This window comes from Anomaloglossus baeobatrachus, chromosome 1, assembly GCF_048569485.1.
Source record: "Anomaloglossus baeobatrachus isolate aAnoBae1 chromosome 1, aAnoBae1.hap1, whole genome shotgun sequence".
Taxonomy (NCBI): domain Eukaryota; kingdom Metazoa; phylum Chordata; class Amphibia; order Anura; family Aromobatidae; genus Anomaloglossus; species Anomaloglossus baeobatrachus.
Window position 1 is genome coordinate 503,882,120 of NC_134353.1, and position 27,130 is coordinate 503,909,249.

Here is a 27,130-nt window from a genome sequence, read left to right on the forward strand (position 1 = left end):
ACTTTATTATTTTTGTGCTTGAATTTGTCCCAGTGTACAACATAACCCAAGTATCTTGCTTACTTCATCCCTACGTTACAGTTCATCAGGATTACGGAAAAACCTTGCCTTCTTTAAAGCATCAAATATCGCCTACACCTTGCTTATATGGCTTCCCCAATCCTGGCATAAGATCACCATGTCATCCAGGTAAGCCACTGCATACTTCTTGTGGGGAGCTGAGACCCGGTGCATGGCTCTCTGGAAGGTGTCCGGAGCTCTTTGCAACCCACCCTTGCATACTGGAAACATCCATCCGTCTCCTCCTTGGCATCTTTAGACATGCCAATACCCTTTGGTGATGTAACATGCCATCCCTAGCCTTTCAATTAATGGGGCATCAGATACGTATCGAACTTAGAGACCTCATTCAGCTTCCTATATTTATTGCAAGACTGCCGTTCTCTATCTGGTTTTGGCACTAAGACAATGGGACTGGACCTGCCACTTAGCATAGACTTTACCTCTTTTGAGATCAACTCTCAGCTGGCTTTGGAGATCCAATATGGTTTCAAGTTCACCTAACCATGAGTCTCCATAAGAATCTCATGGTCTATGATTGGAGTGCAACCTGGTAACTCTGAAAACAGGTCTCTGTTCCAATGGAGCAATTCTCAGCTACTGTGACATCCTCCACATTGGCTTCAAGCTTAGCCACCAGACATGGAGTTTCTGTAGCGCCCCTGAACCCTGCAGGAGTTACAAGGTACTGCATCCTGTCAAAGATGCAGGGCCTACCCCCAGGAACCTGGAAGACCAGTGCCAGTAACACCAAAACATACTATAATCCCAGTTTTTCCCATCCCCAAATGACTGGTGACAGACTAGAATTGGACCCAATGGATGGACACCCAGGGGTGGAGCCGATATAGTTCACTAGATGACGACCAGGTGGAAGGGAACAGTCAGAGTTGGAGTCAGTAAGTGGAGGAGAGAGAAGTCAGACGTGACCGCACTGACAGGAGTGTGTGACAGTGACCCGAGGGCCCAGGTGTGTGGTTGCCGGTAGAGTATGGAGGAGTGCTCCCGGAACCATAGCACCGATGGGATACAGAGCCCTAGGTCAGGCAAACGCTCCAGGCAGACCTGATAAAATCTTCATAGTGAGGGGACCATCCAGGATCTCACTGACCGTAAAGTCTGGGGGCATCAGCAGTGATGGGAGAACCAGGGACCGGCACAGAACACCGACCGTACAGGGTTCAAACTGCCGCAGTACGGACTAAAGACTGAGAGACAACTAGGAGGGGACCCCCAGACGCTCCAAGCCATGGGGACCCACCAACTTGAGAAGGCTTCAAGGGAAAGAAGCCACCGGGTCACTGAACCGGCACTGGGACTAAGGGAACCAGCATTGAGCACCAGCCTTCCTCCAGGAACCTGTTACCAAGTTGCCGTGAGTAAAGAACCCAGTTACACTGCAATCCCTTGTGTGGCCTACCTTCTTTCCACACCTAACTCTATCACCTACTCCCTGGGGCCCTGGCCCTACTTGCGGAGGGCCCAACATCCAGGCTGCCACTAACATCAGTCCCAGCGATATGAAACTGAGCAGCCGCGGTTCCATCACCATATTCGCAACCCGCAAGTGGCGTTATGATACACACTATGCAAATATTCCCTTGTATATAACCCCCTTCAAAACGACCCCCAGGATCACGGAACCAGGCAACGGCCACCTAGTGAACTGTCCCTGTAAATATACGGCATGGGACCGAGTACCCCATAGCCCTGGGTGGCACAGCTTTCGACAGGCTCCCTATCTCGCCATGGCTTGGTCAAGATGCTGAGGTACACCTGGTAGGGCTTCCTGGCTTTTGGACTTTATAGTTAACCTCGCCAACCTTTCAACCACTTAGTAAGGTCCCAGCAACTTGGCCAGAAACTTAAGCCCACTTTACACGTTGCAATTAGTTGTACAATCGCATTTGCGATGTGACACGCCCAGGTTGCATACGGGATCTATGAGATTTCACGTTGGTCGTTCATTTGCTGTCACACGAGCGTTAGTAGTCTATGTTAAATTGGTCAATTTTGTGTGCGATCCTTTAGATCATGTGTTCTGTGACGTATGCATTGAGCACCTTTTTTTTTTTTTTATTTATTGACTTGCCAAGCGTGTGTAATGTGTAGGGATGCGTTTTTACTATGTCATCTGCCATTCAGCTCTGCTACATGGCCGCTAACAGCAGACACAGACAGCCATGTAGCAGAGCTGAATGGCAGATGACAGCAGCCACAGACAGAGCCGCACTGTCAGAATGAACTCGGGTGAACTTCACCCGACTTCATTGTCATGCTGCGGCTCTGTCTGTGTCGCGCCCTGATTAGCGGTCACCAGTGAAGACTCACCGGTGACCGCTAATCTCCTGAGTAACTGAAGTTAGCAGCCCTCTCTCATACTCACCAATCCCCGATCCCCGGCGCTGCACGGCATTCACACTGCTCCGGCGGCTTTTACTGTTTTGAAAAAGCCGGCCGCCCATTAAACAATTTCGTATTCCCTGCTTTCCCCGCCCACCAGCGCCTATGATTGGTTACAGTGAGACACGCCCCCACTCTGAGTGACAGGTGTCACACTGCACCCAATCACAGCAGCCGGTGGGCGTGTCTATACTGTGTAGTGAAATAAATAATTAAAAAAAACGGCGTGCGGTTCCCCCCATTTTTAAAACCAGCCAGATAAAGCCATACGGCTGAAGGCTGGTATTCTCAGGATGGGGAGCTCCACGTTATGGGGAGCCCCCCACCCTAACAATATCAGCCAACAGCCGCCCAGAATTGCCGCATACATTATATGCGACAGTTCTGGGACTGTACCCGGCTCTTCCCGATTTGCCCTGGTGCGTTGGCAAATCGGGGTAATAAGGAGTTATTGGCAGCCCATAGCTGCCAATAAGTCCTAGATTAATCATGTCAGGCGTCTATGAGACACCCTCCATGATTAATCTGTAAGTTACAGTAAATAAACACACACCAGAAAAAATCCTTTATTAGAAATAAAAACACACACATATACCCTGGTTCACCACTTTAATCAGCCCCAAAAAGCCCTCCTTGTCCGGCGGAATCCAGGATGATCCAGCGTCGCATCCAGCGCTGCTGCATGGAGGTGACCGGAGCCGCAGCAGACACAGCCGCTCCGGTCACCTCCACACAGCAAATGAACACAGCCGCGCGATCAGCTGCTGTCACTGAGGTTACCCGCGGCCACCGCTGCATCCACCGGTGGCCGCGGGTAACCTCAGTGACAGCAGCTGATCGCGCGGCTGTGTTCATTTGCTGTGTGGAGGTGACCGGAGCGGCTGTGTCTGCTGCGGCTCCGGTCACCTCCATGCAGCAGCGCTGGATGCGACGCTGGATCATCCTGGATTCCGCCGGACAAGGAGGGCTTTTTGGGGCTGATTAAAGTGGTGAACCAGGGTATATGTGTGTGTTTTTATTTCTAATAAAGGATTTTTTCTGGTGTGTGTGTTTATTTACTGTAACTTACAGATTAATCATGGAGGGTGTCTCATAGACGCCTGACATGATTAATCTAGGACTTATTGGCAGCTATGGGCTGCCAATAACTTCTTATTACCCCGATTTGCCAACGCACCAGGGCAAATCGGGAAGAGCCGGGTACAGTCCCAGAACTGTCGCATATAATGTATGCGGCAATTCTGGGCGGCTGTTGGCTGATATTGTTAGGGTGGGGGGCTCCCCATAACGTGGAGCTCCCCATCCTGAGAATACCAGCCTTCAGCCGTATGGCTTTATCTGGCTGGTTTTAAAAATGGGGGGAACCGCACGCCGTTTTTTTTAATTATTTAATTATTTATTTCACTACACAGTATAGACACGCCCACCGGCTGCTGTGATTGGGTGCAGTGTGACACCTGTCACTCAGAGTGGGGGCGTGTCTCACTGTAACCAATCATAGGCGCTGGTGGGCGGGGAAAGCAGGGAATACGAAATTGTTTAATGGGCGGCCGGCTTTTTCAAAACAGTAAAAGCCGCCGGAGCAGTGTGAATGCCGTGCAGCGCCGGGGATCGGGGATTGGTGAGTATATGAGAGAGGGGGATAGACTGACATGGACAGAGAGTGAGGGACAGAGATAGTGACGGACTGACAGAGATTAGTGCATGACAGACATTGTGAGGCGCTTCAGAACGCAGCTTTTCAGCTGCGCTCTGAAGCAGACCTTTTTTAAGCTGCGGTGCAGAGCGCACACCTGCGCACATAGCATCAGACAACAAAATCGTATGAGGGATGTCACACGTTACAATTGACTAGGTTCGTGCAACAAAACGCTCAATTCTAGAGAATGATACGATGTGTTTGCGATCAACGGTTTTGCGTTCAATCCTGATCGCATGTAGCTGTCACACGCAGATACCTCACAAACGATGCCGGATGTGCGTCACTTACAACTTGACCCCAACGACGGATTGTGAGATATATTGAAGCGTGTGTAGCGGGCTTTACTCTCCATAGTGGTACCGACACTAGTACCAGATCCCTAGGGCTGAACTCCTGAACTCTCTCACCCTTTCTGACTGATTGTACACCTTTCGCTGGACCTTTTGTGCCTGGAGGAGGCACTTGCTCATGATGAGCATCACTCCAGCAATTCTGTCTTGCATTTGGGCCACATGCTTGCTTATGCTGCTGTAAGATGTAAACTTTGTTTTCCAGGTCTCTTTAGCTATATCTAACAGTCCACGGGGTGTCGGACATCTAACAGCTCAAATGGGGAAAACCCTGTAGAGGCATGGGGATCGTCTCTGATGTAGTACAGCAAATATGGCAGTAGACAGTCCCAGTCTCTGCTGTCCTTCTCTACGACCTTCTTTAGCATGGTTTTCAAGGTTTTATTAAACCTCTCCATGAGACCGTCCATCTGCAGAGTCCTGAGTTGTGTGATCTACAGGACTTTACACAACTCTCTCATGACTTTTGACATGAACAGAGTTCCTTAGTCCGTCAGGATCTCTTTTGGCAGTCATGTTTGGGAAAATATATGGAACAATTCTTGGGCTATACTCTTAGTGGAACTTTCTTAATAGTACCGTCTCCAGTACCGTATTGCCTAATCCAGGACCACCAGTATATATTGATGTTCTTTGCTGTACATGACCAGGGGACCCACTAAATCCATAGCTATGCTATTAAACGCGACATTAATGATGCATAACGGAACCAAGGGTGTATGGAAATAAGCAACTGGGACAGTTAGCTGGCAGGTAGGACAAAACACCTCTCGGTGACACCCGGTCCAGTAGAACCTCTGGAAGTTCCATTCCTGTGTTTTGTCTACCCCCAGATGAACACCTAAGTCATGAGTATGGACCACATCTAACACTCTGTTATGTAAGGTCTTGGTTCCAACAACTGCACCTGTCTGCTTGTTGACACAATATATTAATTTCCAATTTACAGCAAAATATGGGTATCTGGTGTCAGCCCCTTGCTTTTCAGCAGCCCTTTTTAAAACTGTTACATTGTCAAAATGCCATTTCAAGAGTTAGGTCTCTGAGTTGGGCGGTTCCATAGTTTGCCTCAGACACCTCAACTCAGGAATGTTGGTCTCAGGGTGGTTGAGCTCATCTTCATCACCCACCAACAGGGTGTAATAAGTCCTTAAATGTGTAACAGGGTGTAATAAGTCCTTGACTATGCTAAGCTCAGGGGACTTGGCGCCACAGTTTGTCTTTATGCTTACTTGGGCCAGGGTGTAGTACTTAGAGTCGCCATGGATACATTGGATGCACAGCATCTTTCCAGGAATCAGCCAGTGAGAAAGTGTGGCCCTTACTAGGGTCACCAAACTCCCCGAGTCCAACAGACCGATAATTGGCACTCCATTCACTGACATGCCTGCAGCCCCTCGCTGGGTGTTGAGTCAGCACTGCAGGCCGAATATGCATAATGTGAGAAGCACTGGCCTATGTTGCAGTCTATCAGCTCAGTGGCCATGTGGCAAAGGGCGGCTCTGTGACATTGGGCGTGAAACCGCCAACAAATTATGTTATTACTCTGGCCTTCAGCAATAACTCAGCCCCCCATACGTGGCTCTAGTTCCCTTCTTTTGGGTGTCGGCCTCTCTTTGGGAACCCCAGAATGGAGACACTAAGACACTAACCCCAGAATGGAGACCCCCTTGTTTCCCCAAGGACTTCTAAACGGCCTGGCACCTTTCTACTAACCAATCAGGTCATCGGCTCTTTGGAAATCTTCCTGGGCAACCCAGGACAGCATCAGCCTCGGAAGGGAGTGTATGAACCTGTCCACGACAATCCACTCCACCATTTGTGCTGGGAAAGAGGATTCCAGTTGCAACCACTTTTGAACAAGATGTAATAAGTCGAACAATTGGGACCGGAGAGGTTTGTTACCATGAAATGCCCAGGGATGCACTCGTTGTGCCCTGACAGTCAGCGTTACTGTCACGGGCACCGAGATCTCGTTTTTTAACTTTGCTTACTCTTTTGCATCCTGAAAGGCCAGGTCATAATAGGCCTTCTGCAGTTCCCCTGTTAGATATAGCGGCAGAACCTCCTCCCACTGCTCCGGAGGCAGGTTCTTTGTTCCGCGACCCTTTCAAACACAGTCAGGAATTCCTGAACATCATTACTTGGGGTCATCTTTTGCAAGGCTCTCCTTACAGTCTTCCACATGGGTGAATCATCACCTTAACTTGGGGGTGGGGCAGTAGCCCTGCCATAGACTGCCTCTGCCATCTGCTGCCAGAGCCGCCTCTTTCGGCCATCTTTGTTCTCCTTCTTCTCTAGCCGTGGTGCATGACGGGTCCAACGTAATCCACACTCGCCAGCATTCTGGTCCTGAGCAGGCAAGTGTGTATGACATAGCCGCGTAATGCACACAGGCTTCAGAAAAAGGACGAAGATGGCCGAAAGGGGAGACACCCGCACCAGACAACGAAGATGCCCATTAGGCCCTATTCCACCGCAGAGCGACCGTTAGGTAAGTTTTTTAAAGTGTTTTTTATGTTGTCACAGCGGCCTGCAGTGATGCCTGGTGATCCGTTACCTGCCTCCTGGCACAAAGTTTAAATTCACCGTAGTGGCCCGGTAGTCTGGAACTTGCCGGGCCCCGCTCCCCACTACGGCTAAGTGTGGGAGGCTGCTCTCAGGGCTCACGCTTGGGATTTTAGTGGGCTGCTTGTATGGAAGGCCCTATCCCCCTTCTTGCGCTAGTGCCCCGATTCTGGAGTGAGTGGGAACAGTCCATAAAGGCTCTGTTCTCCGCAGGTTAATTGCCAAGTTGCCTGAAGCTTCTCCCTGACCTAGGGTCCGTGTACCCCGCCGTGCCTTCAGTCCCGGACTGGTGATAGGACCAGGCTGCTGACCGTTTTCTTTCACAGGTCCAGGCACCTACCCTCAATCCCCTGCAACCGGGGGTCCGACTCCTCTAGGTCCAGACCACCGTCTGCAACCTAGTCATCTTCTCCTGGGAGCCACTACTCCCAACCTCCTCCACTTCACTACTCCTCTCACTACTCTATTCTTTACTATTACTCTACACTCCTTACCTCCCCTTCCTGACCCCTAGGTGGGCGACCCTATTCCGCTCAAGCCGCCCACTGGTGTGTCTGGTGGGTGTGATGCAGGATGTATCTAGGATTTGATTTGTTGTTGGAGGCAGCACTGTAAGATGGGGACCCAGAACCATGAGAGATTTCAATACTGCACTAAGGAGAAAGAGCGTGCAGTTCCCTGTGACGACCTGATAGTCCAGGGGCGTCACAATACCTATCAATGAAATGTAGCTTCCCAACATTAACAGCCCCTCATAAGGACACTAGCATCACTATATTTCACTATAGGCACCATGCATTTTTCTAAATTTATAATTCTAAATTTTGGAAATTGTTCTTGAGATGTTAAAGCACCACTCCATGCTTGTTTGTTTTATTGCTTCACTAAGATGGTGCTTTAAATGTAAGTCACCTGACCCCTGTCTTATGCTCACCTGCTGCCAACTTCATCATTTTGCAGCCGCGTTCCTGTCGTTCTCCTGAAATTTGTGACCTGGCAGCAGCTCCGGACGTCACAAATCAATACAAGTCTTTGAGAGCCTCATTCTGGCTCTCGTAGAGTTGCATTGAGACCTCGTGACATAACTTCTGACTTCCAGACAGTCAGAATTTACGGACACAAGATGGTGCTGGGAGACCGAAACAACACTGAAAAACAACAGAGGCGCCGAAAGTTGAGTATATGATAGGGGTCAGGGGGCCTACATTTAAAGCACCTCTCCGGCACTGAAAAAAAAAAGGCTAGAGTGGTGCTTTAAGTGTGGTATGGATTAAAATCTTACCTTTCAAAAGGGTGATCATCTTTATATTGAGCACTCTATATACATATATAATTTTATATATGTTTGGGTGTTAGTATGCTAATGCTTGTTGTGTGTTACGCTAGCGGGTGTGGACCCACAGTGCCCTGGAGGAGCGTGAGTAAGTGCCTATTGGGTTTTCACCAGAGCCACTGATGGTGAGGATGGACAGGTCTGCCGGTAGACATCAAGTACTACTCCTTTGCAGTCTGCGGTACTACAGCAGCTGATCCAAAGGTCAAGGACGCAGGTACAGAGGGCAGGCAAGACTGTGTGAGTAGTGGATGCAGACTGGATAGAGTACAGTCATGGCCAAAAGTTTTGAGAATGCTACAAATATTAATTTTTACAAAGTCTACTGCTTAAGTTTTTCTAATAAACTGAAAAATAAGGAGCGCTGATAGTGTAATACCAACAGATCAGTGAGGTAGATCAGGAAAAATACACTCACCTGAAAAGGTTGTGAGATAGTCACAACCACTGATAGAGCATAGGATGAAGGCGTCTGCTGCAGCCCCACAAGGATGTGCATACAAATCAGAGTGAAGAGGGGGTTAATGCCGCGCATCAGCCAAAATGAAGATGTAGCATGTTGATGTTATAAACGTATTCTTTTATTCCATCGGTCTACGCGTTTCGAGGATACACCTCTTCTTCAGGACCAGTGCATCAACAAAGTATAGCATAAATGAAGATGTCAGACATATATATACAGCTGATAACAGAGAGCATCGCCCATTAGATGAAAGAAAAAAAAAAAAAACAAAACAGTGGGAGGAACCACTGATTGAGTGACATAACAGATATTTAGTAGAACTCAAATTCACATATAGACTAATAGATAATAATGAATAACAAATATAAAAGTTATAGGAGTGACAAATTATTTTGAAAAGAAAAAAAGAAAACAGAAATCATTATATAAAGGAAAAAAAAAAAAAAAACCCTTTTCTAGGTGTGAACATTACACTAGAACCCACATAGGGTGGATTCCTTAAAACCTCAAAGTCAGTGTTATTAGTGAAACTGGCTATTCCATATTCTGTGAAAGATGTGTAGGAAATAAAATAATCAAATGTGAAAACAAAAGAGGAGTGTATGGTATGAGATCTATGTGTATTAAAGGGATAGGGTCTATGTGTATTAAAAAACCTGAAGTGACATTCACAATTAATAAAAAATAGCGCTGACCGGAAAAAACATTAAAAATAGGTAAAAACCTTTATTAAGAGCAATAAAAAATGTTAAAACTTGTAGAAACATCACCACAGAGAAAAAGGAAAATTCGTGTTATATTCAGGAGCGCTGATAGAAGACAGGTCAAGCAAGTTCAGACCGTGGGAAATAATGCTTAAGCGCATGTCCTGCAAGGTCATCCCAGTGCAGATGCTAGTCAATTGCATATCTAGGGGGCCCATAGGAGAGATGCTGCATAGAGGAGAAAAATATATATATATATATATATATATATATATATATATATATATATATATATATATATATAAGTACAAGAAAAAAACCAAAAAGTGCAGTAGATCACAGGAGTATATTCAAAAGTAGATGAGGGAAGGGATTTAATAAATAAATAAAACCAAAAATAGTATCGGCAGTAAGAGGAAGCCCACCTGATATTAGTACTAAACCCCAAAAAGGAAAGTCTGTATTGTTTACAGCCCCCAATAGTATTACAAAACAGTTCTACATAAAAAATACTGCAAAAATGAAAAAAATAAAACAAAAAGAAAAAATTAAAAAAAAAAAAAAATAAAAAATTAATTAACATTAAAATCATTAAAATTGTTACAACAAGCATCACAAATATGACCATGTTCTTGAAGTAAGAGGATTTATAAGATCAATAAAATAAATCAGTTACTTCGTTGAGACCCAAAGGCTTCAATATATTCAGTTTATAAATCCAAAAGGTTTCCTTTTTACTCAACATTTCATGTCTATTGGAGATATTGCTGGAAATCTGTTCTATAGGAGTAATAGTAAAATTTATCTTTTTGTCATGCACCATCGTACAATGACGTGAAAGACCATGAAGCAGGTAACCTTTTTTGATATTATGCCTGTGGGAATTTAAACGATTATGTAATGCCTGTGTGGTCCTGCCTATGTATTGCTTCCCACACAGGCAGTCAATCAGATACACCACAAAATCTGATTGACAGGTCATGTGTCCCTTAATGGAGTAAAGTTCTGGCTCTCCCCTTGGGCCAAAACTCTTTCTCTTATGTTTAATTATATTGCAACATAAGCATTTATTTGAGAAGCATTTGAACGCACCCATAGGAAGATCAGCCATTCTCTTATAATCATTATTAAGGATTCTTAGTCTGCTGGGTGCCACAACATTGCGAATAGTGGGTGCCCTTCTAAAGGTAATGCCAGGGTGGTCAGGAATATTACTACTCAAAACCGGATCATTTTTGAGAATGTTCCAATGTTTGGATAGTATTCTTTTTATGGACCCGTTGTCCTCACTAAAAGTGGTAATGAAATTTGATATAAAATTATTCTCTGTTGTTGATGCAGATTTTTCTGCGTTGGATAAAATTAAGTCCTCCTGTTTCAGACCCCGGGTCTCATTAAAGGCATTTTTTAAAAGTTTTTTGGGGTATTCTTTCTCTAAAAACCGATTTAATAAAATTTTGGCCTGTGCTTCAAAGTCCTCATCCTGGCTACAATTCCTTCTGATTCTTCTATACTGATTTCGGGGAATATTAAGAAGCCATTTGTTATAATGGGCGCTATTAAAATGTATATATCCATTAGTGTCTACCATTTTAAAAAAAGTTTTAGTAATAAGACAATTATCCCTATGCGTGATGGTAAGATCCAAAAAATCAATCTTTTTATCACCTATGCAGGGTGAAAAAGCCAAACCCCAATTATTATTATTGATGTGTGTAATAAAATCTGAGATATTATTATCCTTATTATCCCAAATAAATATCAAATCATCAATGTACCTTCTGTAAAACACAATGGCATCTTTAAAAATAGAATTGTAAATAAAAATAGATTCAAAAATTCCCATAAATAAATTAGCATAAGTAGGTGCTACTTTACTCCCCATCGCGGTCCCGAGTATCTGTTGGTATAAAACATCTAAAAATGTAAAAAAATTGTTCTTTAAAATGAATTTCATACCTTGTAGGATAAAATTTTTTTGTAAAACCGGAATTCTCATGTCATTTTCAATAAATACTGAAAAACATTCTAGTCCAAGATCGTGATTAATATTGGAGTAAAGTGCAGATACGTCCATAGTGAGAAAAAGATAAGAGTCTCTCCATTCAATATCTTTGATAAGTGTGATTAATTGTGCTGTATCTCTCAAGTAACTCGTCAGTTTAACAACATGGACATGCATTATCTCATCAATATATGGTGCTAGGTTTGAAGTCAATGCTTCAATCCCGGAAATAATTGGTCTTCCTGGGGTTGTTGGAAAGATCCTTATGAATTTTAGGGAGATGGTACATAAATGCCATTTTGGGGTTTTTTACTTGTAGGAATTTTTTCTCTTTTTCATTAATGATATTTTTATTGATTGCTTCTAAAATGAAATCATTGTATTCCACAATGGCTTTCTTATATTGTGATATATCACTTTTTTGGTATTGCAAGGGGTTGGATAAAATTCTTAGCGCTTCAGAGATGTAATCTGTTCTGTTTTGGACCACTATACCACCACCTTTATCCGCCGAGCGTATCACGATGTCTATGTTTTTCTTTAGTGCAGAAAGGGCCAACCGTTCCTTTTTACCCAAATTGAATTGTCCATGATTATTACTGCTATTCAGGCTCAGCTTTTTAAAATCATTCACAACTAAATCGCAAAACGTTTTTATATGATGACCTTTACTTGCTACTGGGTAAAATGAAGATTTTGCTTTGACAGTATGCAGGAAGGAATCAGTAAGGATGGGTGGGTTACTAGCAATGTGTTCATTTGACCGCTTGCCATTACCTAGATCTGTTTTCATAAGGAAGTGTCTTTTTAAAAAGGAGGATGGACAGGTCTGCCGGTAGACATCAAGTACTACTCCTTTGCAGTCTGCGGTACTACAGCAGCTGATCCAAAGGTCAAGGACGCAGGTACAGAGGGCAGGCAAGACTGTGTGAGTAGTGGATGCAGACTGGATAGAGTACAGTCATGGCCAAAAGTTTTGAGAATGCTACAAATATTCATTTTTACAAAGTCTACTGCTTAAGTTTTTCTAATGGCAATTTGCATATACTCCAGAATGTCATGAAGAGTGATCAGCTTAACAGCAATTACTTGCAAAGTCAATATTGGCTAAGAAAATGAACTTTAACCCCCAAAACACATTTCAACATCATTGCATTCCTGCATTAAAAGGAGCAGCTAACATTGTTTTAGTGATTGTTCCATTAACACAGGTGTGGGTGTTGATGAGGACAGGGCTGGCAATCAATAAGTCATGATTAAGTAAGAATGACACCACTGGACACTTTAAAAGGAGGCTGGTGCTTGGTATCATTGTTTCTCTTCAGTTAACCATGGTTATCTCTAAAGAAACACGTGCAGGCATCATTGCTCTGCACAACAAAAATGGCCTAACAGGGAAGAGTAACGCAGCTACAAAGCTTGCACCTCAGTCAACAATCTATCGCATCATCAAGAACTTCAAGGAGAGAGCTTCCATTGTTGCCAAAAAGGCTCCAGGGCGCCCAAGAAGGACCAGCAAACGCCAGGACCATATCTTAAAACTGTTTCAGCTGCGGGATCGGACTACCAGCAGTGCCGAGCTAGCTCAGCAATGGCAGCAGGCTGGTGTGAGTGCTTCTGCACGCACTGTGAGGCGGAGACTGCTTGAGCAAGACCTGGTTTCAAGGAGGGCAGCGAAGAAGCCACTTCTCTCCAGAAAAAACATCAGGGACCGACTGATATTCTGCAAAAGGTACAGGGAGTGGACTGCTGAGGACTGGGGTAAAGTCATTTTCTCAGATGAATCTCCTTTTCGATTGTTTGGGACATCTGGAAAACAGCTTATTAGGAGAAGAAGAGGTGAGTGCTACCACCAGTCTTGTCTCATGCCAACTCTTAGGCCTTGTGCGCACTGGGAAATGAAATTTCCTTGAGAAAATTCCGCATGCTCTCAAAGATTACCGCACCCGCGGTAAAAAACCGCGGGAAACCGCACCCGAAAACCGCATGCGGTTTGCCGCGGTTTGCTGCGGTTTTACCGCGGTATTGTTCGCGGTATTGCCGCGTGCGGGTTGGGATGTGCAATGCAATAAAGCACATTGAAGAAAAAAAAAAAAGTCATTTAATTCTGAGATAGTAAATAGACAGAAGAATAGATAGAGGGATAGATAGATAGACAGACAGATAGAGGGATAGATAGAGGACAGATCGCTGCATTTCCCACAGTCGGCAGGGAGTTCACATTACCGGCCGTGGGAAATGACCGGTAATTACCTCTGCTGTCTGCTGCTTTCATTCAGCGCTGTGTCTGTGACAGTCGCGGCTGGATGGAAGCAGCGCAGGACCTGTGGATTACGCCGGAGCGGTGGATTACGCCGGAGCTTTGGTGCGGGAGGGGTTAATAAAATGGTGAACGAGGCTTGTTTGTTTTATTTAAAATAAAGGATTTTTCGGTGTCTGTGTTTTATTCACTTTACTTATGGGTTGATCATGTCAGCTGTCACATAGACGCTGCCATGATCAAGCCTGGAGTTAATGGCGGTGGTCCCCCACCATCATTAACCCCTTGTATTACCTTGCTGCCACTGCTACACGGCGGCAAGAAGAGCCGAGGACACGCCGGTGCTGCCGCATAATGCATGCGACAGTGCCGGGGCAGCTGCGGCTGATATTCTCGGCTGCGGGAGGGGGAGTGAGGCAGGGGACATTATCCCTGCCCCTCTCCCTCCCCAGCCTGAGAATACCGGGCCGCCGCTGTGTGTTTACCTCGGCTGGAAGGTAAATATGCAGCGGAGCCCACGTTCTTTGTTTTCTATATTTCCGTTTTCTTTCTATGTGTGTTCTATGTGTCTGTGTCTGTGTTCTATGTGTCTGTGATGTCTGTGTGTGTGATCTGTGTTTGTGTTTACTCTCTGCATGGCTTCCTCTTCCTGTAATGACATCACTTCCCTGCAAACCGCAGACAAGCGATGTACATTACCGGAGGTAAACCGCGAAATACCGCAGGGAATAACGCAGGAAAACGCAGTGAACCGCACAGAATTTGCTGCCTGCGTTATTCCCTGCGGGATTTCATGATTAACATTGGAGTCAATGGAGTGAAATCCCGCAGCGATGTGCGGAAAAGAAGTGACATGCACTTGTTTTTGCTGCGGGATTTCATGATTAACATTGGAGTCAATGGAGTGAAATCCCGCAGCGATGTGCGGAAAAGAAGTGACATGCACTTGTTTTTGCTGCGGGATTCCCGCAGCAAAACATGCAGCTGTCAAATTCCGCCCAGTGCGCACAGGATTTTTTTTCTCCATAGGATTTGCTGGTGATTCACTGCAGAGATGTTATGAACATTTTCTGCAGCGAAACATGCAGCAAATCCGCGGAAAATCCGCGGCAAAATCCGGTAAGTGCGCACATAGCCTTAAGCATCCTGAAACGATTCATGTGTGGGGTTGCTTCTCAGCGAAGGGAATCGGCTCACTCACAGTCTTGCCTAAAAACACAGCCATGAATAAAGAATGGTACCAGAATGTCCTCCAAGAGCAACTTCTCCCAACTGTCCAAGAGGAGTTTGGTGCCCAACAATGCCTTTTCCAGCATGATGGAGCACCTTGCCATAAAGCAAAGGTGATCACTAAATGACTCATGGAACAAAACATAGAGATTTTGGGTCCATGGCCTGGAAACTCCCCAGATCTTAATCCCATTGAGAACTTGTGGGCAATCATCAAGAGACGGGTGGACAAACAAAAACCAACAAATTCTGGCAAAATGCAAGCATTGCTTATGCAAGAATGGACAGCTATCAGTCAGGATTTGATCCAGAAGTTGATTGAGAGCATGCCAGGGAGAATTGCAGAGGTCCTGAAGAAGAAGGGTCAACACTGCAAATATTGACTTGCTGCATTAACTCATTCTGTCAATATAACCTTTTGGTACTCATAATATGATTGCAATTATATTTCTGTATGTGATGTAAACATCAGACAAACACAATTAAAAACCAGAGGGCAACAGATCATGTGAAAATATAATTTTGGTGTCATTCTCAAAACTTTTGGCCATGACTGTATGTTCAGGAGACAAGCTGGATGGGCTGGTACTGGAAACAGAAAGATTTGGGTACACAAACAGGCAGGTCAGGTTCAGGAACCAGAGATGGACTGTCAGGACACATTCTGGTTCAGGAGACAGGCAGGACAGGTAAAGGAGCCAGACCGGCAGGACAGGTTCTGGTTTAGGAAATAGGCAGGTTTGGGAACTAAGACAACAGACAGACAACAGACTGAAGTACTGATGCAATCAGACTAACCAGGAACCTAATTGCTCAGGCACCTTCCTACAGGTGAATGTACCTTATATAACCAATTCCTTACTGCCATAGGCTAGGGAACAATTACTGAGTGTGCACAGCCCCTTTAAAAGGTGGGCAGTGCATGCGCTTATTTTTTAAAGGATATTGCCAGGAGACCTGCATAAGGTGTGCAGGCCCTGGAGCGTGAGAACTGCAGAAGGAGCGAGCAGGCCGGCCATGGTGGTGAGTACATTGGTGTCCCTGCCGAGGAGAGGAGGTGGGACAATGCAGGGAGTCCGGCATTACAGTGTTGAGCTTTCCTTCACCAAAATTGCGTGTTGTTGAGTTTTCCTGCAGCACATTTATTATTTCATTTTCTTTCTTTCCCTGCTTGATTATTTCTAACAAGAAAGTTCAATAAAGATGGATTTCAGATGAGTAACTTCTCTTTGGATGTTGGAACATTTGTCCTTCCACCCAAGAAACGACTTGGTTTTAAAAGAAATGTAGCTTCTGAGTGCCTCTCAAAAATAATAGTGTCACCTTCCATTACAAAAAATAATGTTTATGTTCACCTAATTCAAGCAATAATGTACTCTTCTCCCATCACTCAGAGCGGAGTGGCTCAGGCGGCACAATGCAGCGACATCTTTGCACCATCTGTGCCAGGACACTACCATTTTGGGGTCTACAGGACATAGAGCAGTGTGGAAGGCAGTCTATTGCTCCCTGATCTACCAGAGGATCAACTGAATTGTCATCACATTGACAACAATTCAGAGCGACCCTTGCGCAAAATTCGGGTCACTCAGCGAGAAATCAAGGGCATATGTACTGCCCCAGATCTTCAAAGAACTGATGCCACTTTTTTTTTTTCATTTGAAACTTTAGGTCCCTAATAGGGATGATCGAATATCACAAATATTCGGCAATATTCGGCTTCGCGAATATCCGACGAATAGTTCGCCGCTATGCGAATATTCGATGTGCAATGTAAGTCTATGGGAAGACCGAATAGTTGTTATTCGGCAACTATTCGGGTTTCCCATAGACTTATATTGCGCATCGAATATTCGCAAATAGTCAAATAGCGGCGACCTCTTCGGCGATTATGGGCGTTGCCGAATATTTGAGGTATTCGATCATCCCTATTCCCTAATAATTTTGTGCCTATGGAAATGTAGCACCCAGGGGGCAGGGGTTGTCAGGCACGGGGTATGTCGTACCTGCGTTACTCGTCACCGGGCTGGTGTGATGATCTGGGTGGCCTGCCTGGCTTCGTTCCCCGGGGTGTACACCAATAAAGAGGGAAGATGGTGGGGGTAGTAGTAGGATGAAGGTCGGGACGGCACCTGAGGTATGCGGCCAGGGATTTAACCGCCGCTGCTGTCGCTGTCCTCTGGGGCGGATGGTAGTAGCAGGCAGAGATGGTATCGCTCCCCACAGGTGGAGCGGGCCCCGGGGAGGATAATGAGGAGAGTATTGATGGCATTTAAGCACCAAGGCGTGGGGCGGCAGTGCCGGTAATCAAGAGTCAGAGTCAATTGCTGCGGTTCAGGTGTCTTTTATTCACTCTTTGTGCTGTGCTGGTCACCCGGATAGTACTGGTCACCCGCTGTGATGGGCGCCGTTGACCTGAATCCTTTCAGAGGTCAGTTTGGTGTGGTGCCCGGTGAATCCCTTCCTCCTAGTGCCGTGTGTGTTGGATCCCTGTGGCTTAAAGCTACTTGGGGACCCCAGTTCGTCTCGAGTAGTACTCTTGTCCCTATTTGCAGGTACCGCGGCTCCACAATGGGACCTGGCTCAGTCTAAGGCCCCGGATCCTATCTGGTACTGTGCTTTGAGGCTCTTTGTGGCCAGAGAAGCTTCAAACCTCCCTGTCCCGGCAGATTCTGGAAAACCAACTTGGAGAATGATCTTTCCTAGGGTCCTGCACCCTGAGTATGGTGCCGGTTCCAAGGGAGCGTTTAAGCTCGCACCTCGGCAACTGCAAGAACAACTCCTCTGTTCCACTGGAGCACCGGTAAGACTTGTCCGCTCCTTTCCTCTCCTGCTGGAGAACTCCTAAAAACTGTTGTGTTGGCTCCTACCTCCCCCTGGTGGCTGCTCTACCCCCGGGTCCCTGTCACTTGTGGGTGGTGCCCCCCATGTTTGAAGGCTACCTTAAGACCCCAGCCTAACCAGGTCCCCATTGTGAAGGGCAACCTGGTGGTGTATTTGGGTGTGTAAGTGGTTATACCGGTACTGACCTCCCGAGGATCCGGGTGCAGCATTACACCTTAAATCAGGTGCAATACTCTGTGGCGACTGAAGCCTCAGGGGCGCCACAAAACGGCTTCTGTTGTCTTCTGCAAGCTAGGTGGGTGCCCCTTCCCTCGACAGACAATCCACAGTGCATAATATCTGGTTATTTATTACATAGCAAACAAAACATTTCAAATGTGAATGATTTTCACCGCATCTGGAAAATCCCAGTATTTATTGAGGTTTCCCTTTGACTTTTTCTCCTTACAAATGCTATATGGGGTGATTCTTCATAAAGCGGCATAGAAGATGTGTCTGCTCAGCCACACACCATCTGTATGAGTGAAATGCTCCTGATGCTGGGCTCCTATGGTGACTTGACACCATATAGGAGGAGCATAGACGTAGCAGTGGTGCAGTGAGAGCTTCCAGCTTCCAGGGAGCATATGTATGGCTTGTGTGACAGCAGCAGAGGGATGGGAGGCAGACAGGCACCGCTCTAGTCACTGAGCCAGACAAGTGAGGGAGACACTCCGCAGAGTAAAAGCTCACAGACAAGCTCCTAAGTGAACCTTTTACTGGAAGCTGAGGATGGCGGAGGCAGAGCTGCACAGGGAGCGTCTACAAGCCATAGCAGTAAGTCAGTGGTTTTCTGTTGTATGTGCTGGGAGGCTTCATTCCTACATAGTTCCTGAATGGAGGCAGTTACTCCTCATGCTGCATGCAGTACCTCTCATCTGCACTGATCACTGCTCCAATAGGTACTGCTGTATCAGTGTGGGGAAGCTGCTGCAGAACATCTTGAGGCTCCAATACACACGACAAACATTCCTGAAATTCTTAATAGAAGTTTTAGTGGGGGCTAAATGTTCTATGTTATATGTACAATACTGTGTCTCACCTCTCTTTGAGCATTGATTACCAAGGTGCCAAGATTGCACACAGTTTCACTGGACTAGACAATGCCGCATGGATTTGTGCCAAGAAAGTGACCCTTCGGAACATATTTATGCCCCTATTTGCCCTTTGAAATTCATTTGTTGGGCGCAATGGCCCACCTTAGAATACATCGTAATGTAGGTGCCCCTAAGTTAAAGGGATTTATTTAGTAAATATACCCCTTAATATTGAAAACAGTAGATTTCCATCCTTGGTCTACTCTAACGTAGGGTTCTGCATTCAGCCCCAATATTAGGAAATATTTGGTGTCTCCTATCTGCCTCTTGCAGAAAGATTTTTCATCACTCTGAGAGTAATGTAGCAAAATTTGTGCCAATTGTTTTTAGCAATGACAACATTTTGCCATTATAGATGTTTGGCCGAACCAAAAAGATTGGTTTTGTGATTGGCAAGTCTTTGTTAGTAACGGACTGTAATGTCTAGTGAAGCCTATTGAAATCAGTTGGCCATGTGTTTAAGGCACAGACGGGTCGTCCAGAACAGCAGCTATTACTAGCCCTCTAGACCACATTGGTCAAACTCTGACCCGTGGGCCACATCTAGCCTGCAAACTGATTTTATTCGGCCCATAATGCCAGGTGCCAATTATTCTGTATGGGGGGCTATGTGGGGCCCATTATTCTGTATGGAGGGCTATGTGGGGCCCATTATTCTGTATGGAGGGCTATGTGGGGCCCATTATTCTGTATGGAGGACTATGTGGGGCCTATTATTCTGTATGGAGGGCTATGTGGGGCCCATTATTCTGTATGGAGGACTATGTGGGGCCCATTATTCTGTATGGAGGACTATGTGGGGCCCATTATTCTGAATGGAGGACTATGTGGGGCCCATTATTCTGTATAGAGGGCTATGTAGGGCACATTATTCTGTATGGAGTACTATGTGGGGCCCATTATTCTGTATGGAGGGTTATGTGGGGCCCATTATTCTGTATAGAGGGCTATGTGGAGCCCATTATTCTGAATGGAGGACCATGTGGGGCACATTATTCTGTATGGAAGACTATGTGGGGCACATTATTCTGTATGGAGTAATATGTGGGGCACATTATTCTGTATGGAGGACAATGTGGGGCCCATTATTCTGTATGGAGGGTTATGTGGGGCCATTATTCTGTATGGAGGACTATGTGGGGCCCATTATTCTGTATGGAGGACTATGTGGGGCCCATTATTCTGTATGGAGGACTATGTGGGGCCCATTATTCTGTATAGAGGGCTATGTAGGGCACATTATTCTGTATGGAGGACTATGTGGGGCCCATTATTCTGTATGGAGGGTTATGTGGGGCCCATTATTCTGTATAGAGGGCTATGTGGAGCCCATTATTCTGAATGGAGGACCATGTGGGGCACATTATTCTGTATGGAAGACTATGTGGGGCACATTATTCTGTATGGAGTAATATGTGGGGCACATTATTCTGTATGGAGGACAATGTGGGGCCCATTATACTGTATGGAGGGTTATGTGGGGCCATTATTCTGTATGAAGGGCTATGTGGAGCGCATTATTCTGTATGGAGAGCTATATGGGGCACATTATTCTGTATGGAGTAATATGTGGAGCACATTATTCTTTAGGGAGGATTATATGGTGCTCATTTATCTGTATGGAGGACTATGTGGAACCCATTATTCTGTATGAATGACTATGTGGGGCCCATTATTCTGAATGGAGGACTATGTGGGGTGCATGACTAGGTTGGCTCACAACTTTGTCCAAGTTTTTAACTTTAACCCTGTGTGCATTTGAGTTTGACATCCCTGCTCTAGACAATAGAAAGGTATCCTAACTGGGTTACCCCATCTATTAGAGTTTACATTGGCATCGGAGGCGCTCTCAGGAAACATAAGGCTCTCATAAACATTACAATAAAGTCACCCAAACATGCCAATATCAGTGAGATCAATGGACAGTCTAAGGTGCAAGGGGGCCCCCTGACATTCCCTCAATAGATGTCCAATGGTCAATCCTTCTTTTCAGCTCTAAGTCAAGCAATGGTGTGTATGGAGAATTAGGGGCAGATAGCTTTCGGCTGAACAAGAGTTATCTAATGTGTATCTAACACAAATTATATATTGCCACTGTGATGCTTTGACTGTAGTGTTAAGATGAAATTTCAATCCGGATTTCACAATCATGATCTACAGTGTTTTGAATGTGTTTTTGCACATTTTAGTGACATATTGCCTTTTTGAACATGCTTCGTGTGTCGTTGTGCATATTAGGAGGTTTTCTGGATATCTTCTTACTTTGTGTCTTGAAATCAAGTAATAGCATGAATAATGCAGGCCAAAAAAGTGCAAACAAAAAGCCACACAATTACTGTCTTGTAGAAACGTGATACGTCAGAAAATGCTGACAGAATGGGCCATTGTTGTTTCTGTCAGAGCTGTGCCATGACAATCATCCGAGACATGTGCTCAGACTTCAGCCATCGCAGCCCTAAGGAAGTTTTCTGGTATCTGAACAACTTTTCTCTTCTCTAAGAATAAATGTAAAAGCATTATTAGTGTTATATTTGACAAAGTTGTGATGTGCTTACATAGGGAAACTAAAAAAATTGTCATTTTCCATTGTTATAATAATTTAGGAAATGCATAAGCCTTCTAAATGCATAATTGTTTGTCTCTGCCATGTGAGACCTCTTTGATTAGAAGATTTTAAAAATGTGGTGTGGGCACAGGGAGTTATTCAGGAAGATTTGATAACGTATTTATGCCATTGTCTGACACTATAATAGCACGAATGAGTCATATCAATGGCAACTGAGTCAGACACCATTTATGCTACTGTCATGGCTTCTGTTCTTAAAGGAGCCACGACAGCTAGAACTGGCGGACCCTGACAGAAAAGGGCCCCTGCGCAAGATTAGCACAGGAGCAGTTCTGGGTACATATTGCTAATCCCTGCCTAACCGTCCCTGTATACACTAGTATAGATAAAGAGATCTTTAGAAAAAGTATTTTTAAAGATCTTTTATTCTATGCTAATTAGCATGGGGACTAGTGGACCCCATTGCTCGTCGGCTTCATTAGCATGTTAGTACGTCCCTGTGGGCATGCAATCATGCTAATGAATGTGCAGTGTCAGAAGATGATCTCACTCACCTCTCTGCTGCCGCCCGACGCTGGATTTCGGCTCAGTGCGCATGACCCAGCGTCGGGCTGCGATGGCAGTGGAGGGGTGAGTGAGATCATCCTCTGACGCTGCACATTCATTAACATGTTAGCAGGCCTACAAGGCGGTACTTACATGCTAATGGGGCCGACTAACAAGGGAAGCAACGCTCTTGGGACTAGTCCCCATGCTCATTAGCATACGGAAAAAGATCTTTAGAAATACTTTTTCTAAAGATCTCTTTATCTATGCTAGTGTATACAGGGACGGTTAGGCAGGGATTAGCAATATGCACCCAGAACTGCTCGAGGTTCTGTGTGTATATTGGACCTGACAGGTTCCCTTTAATATATGGGTTCTTTGCAATCCAATATCTCATCATAATGCACAACTCCATCTGTTTTGGAAGTGGTTGTGGGCCCCCTTACCTGTTGGGCCCCTCTGTGATATATCGCCCCCTGAGACCTAGGGTGGGTTAATTTGTGAACTCACCAAGACAGATCCCATTGACTTACAATAGAGTGTATCAGGGCTTTGTTGGATTTCTAGTGTTTCTTTTTTTTTTTTTTTTACAGCAAATACTACTTATACAGTACAACATAGCTATACCATTACTTCTTCATTATACTAAGTTATTCTATAATGTGCACATTCAGTGGTGCATTTAGATAAATTCTTCTCAATTATTGATCTTTGTAAACATTTTGCCAAAGCGCTCATTTGTCAGATCATTCGAGCACCTGTATAATATATTGTTTTCGGCAAGGTATCACTCCGTATAAACAGGGAATGTGCTGCGAGAACCTGATTTTGTATAAAACTGTCATATTCCCAATCATTCTGGTCCCATCAGTGTTGCTTTTTCTAAACAGATCTGTAAACGAGAACCAATTAGCTTGTATACAGTAGACCGGTGCGCTTTAATGGCATGAGATGGTGACCCAATGGCAGATTTACTTTTGGCCTTTGGGAAAGGTTACCTACCCCTCTATGGTTATAGACGTTCTGTCACATTTGGAAAGCTTATAGTATTTACTTGTGTCTTTATGTGTTCAGTAGTTCCATTTCAAAGATATTATGTGTAACCATGTTACAGAAAGCTCATGATACCTGTGGATTACTGTTTCTGTTGTAGGCGTACTTGTAGATCAGGTTCTGGCATGGAGGTTAAATTCAACAAAGAAAGTAAATTTGAAATTGTATTATTCGCGAGATGATTTATTACTTTCTTTTTATTATCCTGGTTCTGTCGATAGGTTCCATCCCCGAAGCTTATTAGGTGTAGATGCAGATTTTATTTCACCCACGCTTTATAATTTCTATAGAACTCCATTGACACAGTGGGGGACAGTGCAGAGGAGAAAGCAGTGGCGTTGCTATAGCAACAAATCGGATGCTTGCTTACCTTTTCTTACTCTCATTAAGGTAGTTGGACTCTGGCTAGTTTCCATGGCTAACACTTCTCTTCTTGTATGGACTTAACCCCCCTCCCAATATCTCCAATGTCATGAGTATACAAAGTGATCACTATACTTGTAATTAGAAGAACATTTATAGTTACAGGTTACTCCTGTCTTAAGGGTAAGGACACATGGCGAGTAAAACGGAGAGAGTGGAATGTGATAAAAAAAATCTCATTCCACTCGGACCAATTTTACTCTATGGGGCCGCTCCCATAAGCAATTTTTTTCTCAGCCCTAATCGGACCGAGAAAACAATCGCAGCATGCTGGGGGTGGAATCCGATTCATTTTCACTCACACCCATTCAAGTCTATGGGTGCGAGAGAAACATCGCATTGCACTCACATTACACCAATGCAGTGCGAAAAATCGCATCAGCTGACAGTGAAGGAGATAGGGAGATTAATCCCTCCCTTTCCTCTGCAGTGCCCACTCTCCCCTCCGCGGCTGTGCTTGCAGGGTCACATCACAGTGACACGACACTCGCATATCACTCGGCTTACACTCCAGCAGAGCAGAAGCCGAGTGTTTTGCGATTGACTCACAATAAAGCCTGTGTGTCCCCAGCCTAAATACTCAACTAGGCTACTTAAATTGTACTCTCTAAACTGAGAAAGCGAAGTAAGCATCAAACACAATAATTTCTGATAGTTTAAAACTGAAGATTTATTATAGGAATCTCTGGTCTAAATATTTCGGCACTCAGCATGCCTTCCCCTATAGTACTTAAATGGCCACATAAGCTTGTCCTCTAGAGGAAGATTTCATTTTAAAGCTAACCCCCAATACTATTTTATTGAAGAGTTATTACATCTTAATGGGGTCTTTAAAGTCATTCATGACTCCCTAGCATGAAGTTGTATAGACTCCGTGTGCTGCCGTACCATGTAGAGTTGAGCGAGTACCTAACTATTCGTATTTGCTATATTCATAATGAGTACTGTCTAATGCTCGCATATTCATTCCGAATAGCGTGTGCAATGCAAGTCAGTGGGGAATACTCATAAAGTAACGAGAAACCCGTATGGCATTCGGGTTACTCGTTACTTTGAGAGTTTTCCCCATTGACTTGCATTGCACACTCTATTCGGAATGAATACGCGAGTATTAGACAGTACTCGTTAGGAGTATAGTGAGTACGAATAGTTCGGTACTAGCTCAAATCTAGTACCATGTTGTTAGGCGCTGTATGTATGAATGTATTCTCTTTTAGGCCCTCTTTCACACATCAGTATTTGTGATCAGTATTTTATCAGTATTTGCCAAACCCAGGAGTGTCTCCAAAACACAGAACAGGTGTCAGTCTTTCAATTATAGATCTTCTCTGTAAGTTCCACTCCTGGTTTTGGCATTCAAATATTGATGAAACAGTGATGCAAAATACTGGCGTGTGAAAGAGGCCTTCGATGTACTGATTTTAGAGTAGAATACTATTGTACTATTGTACATAGGAAATCTGAAGGAGCACACCCAATTTGTTTAATAAGATATCCAATGAAATATCTATATGCTTTTGGAAAGCAAAAAAAAGGCATCTGGAGGTACGACATGGTCTGATAACGTGTATGCACTTGGCGGATCTTGTACAGATCGGTAACATGACTGTGTAGTACATTCCCTTACTTTCTTTATGTATTTATGTCACTATTCAAACATTTTTCATTGAATAGTAACTACATCATAACTTCAATTACCGGCCAACATAGTTTTGAAGGATTTTTGCCTTTACTCACATTTCATAGGTCTATGAATCATTAAAAGTCAAGTAGCTGCTGTTGACAGAGTTTGTTAAGGACGTGACTCAACCGGTCACTCTTTGGATCTGACTGTTTTTCCAAATTATAATGTCATGAGTGCACTTCGAGAAAGAACTATAACAGACACTATATTGGTTATGGACCTTCTCCATGACAGACCCTGAGGCAACTGGTCTTTATTGTTTTAAAACTTTTCACAGCTCTTCAGAAGTGAAGGGTGTGGACAAAATACAGTCCAATCAAGTATTGTAGATCGGGGCTTTAAGACATATAGAAATCTGCATATCCTCTTCCTGATTGGTCAGTCCAGACTCCAGGAATTTCTTTTGTTTATCATCTTAGGCGTTGTCCAGAATGTAGCAGCCATCTTCAAGTTACCTTTACTGATATATACTGTGTTTAAGGAAAATCACTAAATATGCAATATACATATATATACGTGTTAGTAAAAGAGAACAAAGACATGCATAAATATGTAAAAACAAAAAAGTGAGCCGGAGTATGAGATGGTATACATGGAGCTTGTGAGCTCATGTTCACACTGGCCATTAGACAAAGAGAAACCAAGGGAAAAAAAATGTGAAAACATACCCTGCTGTAACTAAATAAAAGCATAGTGCATATAAACATAGGGTACTTAGTAAACACTGTTTTTGATCAAAAAAAGCATAAAGCTATCCCACCAACGCCAAGGTGTACCCAGTTGGGATAGTACCTACACTCTCTAATATTAAAACCTAACCATGGGTCTAAAATAGGCCTCAATGTGGCTAAGGGCTGAGAGTAACCGGGTCCCAACAGGACACACACAGTCAGGGGGATTCACAGAATGAAATGTCCAGCTCACCAAGAGGGAGGGCCACACCCCATTTGTACTGAATACAAAAAAACTACATAAAAACAAAAAAGTGAGCCGGAGTATGAGATGGTATACATGGAGCTTGTGAGCTTATGTTCACACTGGCCATTAGACAAAGAGAAACCAAGGGAAAAATAGTAGTTTTTTTGTATTCAGTACAAATGGGGTGTGGCCCTCCCTCTTGGTGAGCTGGACATTTCATTCTGTGAATCCCCCTGACTGTGTGTGTCCTGTTGGGACCCAGTCGCTCTCAGCCCTTAGCCACATTGAGGCCTATTTTAGACCCATGGTAAGGTTTTAATATTAGAGAATGTAGGTACTATCCCAACTGGGTACACCTTGGCGTTGGTGGGATAGCTTTATGCTTTTTTTGATCAAAAACAGTGTTTACTAAGTACCCTATGTTTATATGCACTATGCTTTTATTTAGTTACAGCAGGGTATGTTTTCACAATTTTTTTCCCTTGGTTTCTCTTTGTCTAATGGCCAGTGTGAACATGAGCTCACAAGCTGCATGTATACCATCTCATACTCCGGCTCACTTTTTTGTTTTTATGTAGTTTTTTTGTATTCAGTACAAATGGGGTGTGGCCCTTCCTCTTGGTGAGTAGGACATTTTATTCTGTGAATCCCCCTGACTGTGTGTGTCCTGTTGGGACCCGGTCGCTCTCAGCCCTTAGCCACATTGAGGCCTATTTCAGACCCATGGTAAGGTTTTAATATTAGAGAGTGTAGGTACTATCCCAACTGGGTACACCTTGGCGTTGGTGGGATAGCTTTATGCTTTTTTTGATCAAAAAGCGTGTTTACTAAGTACCCTATGTTTATATGCACTATGCTTTTATTTAGTTACAGCAGGGTATG

The 27,130-nt window shown here is 44.4% G+C and overlaps 1 protein-coding gene across 2 annotated transcripts in view; it reads left to right on the forward strand.

The window, feature by feature from the left end:
* The first annotated feature begins 18,528 nt into the window (after window positions 1-18,528).
* LOC142243723 (paralemmin-1-like) overlaps window positions 18,529-27,130 on the forward strand; it is a 240,595-nt gene continuing 231,993 nt past the window's right edge. For both annotated transcript variants that reach the window (XM_075315917.1, XM_075315924.1), the window contains exon 1: window positions 18,529-18,738. In XM_075315917.1, coding sequence (XP_075172032.1) covers window positions 18,694-18,738 — 45 coding nt within the window. In that variant the 5' untranslated portion in view covers window positions 18,529-18,693. The remainder of the gene's footprint in view (window positions 18,739-27,130) is intronic.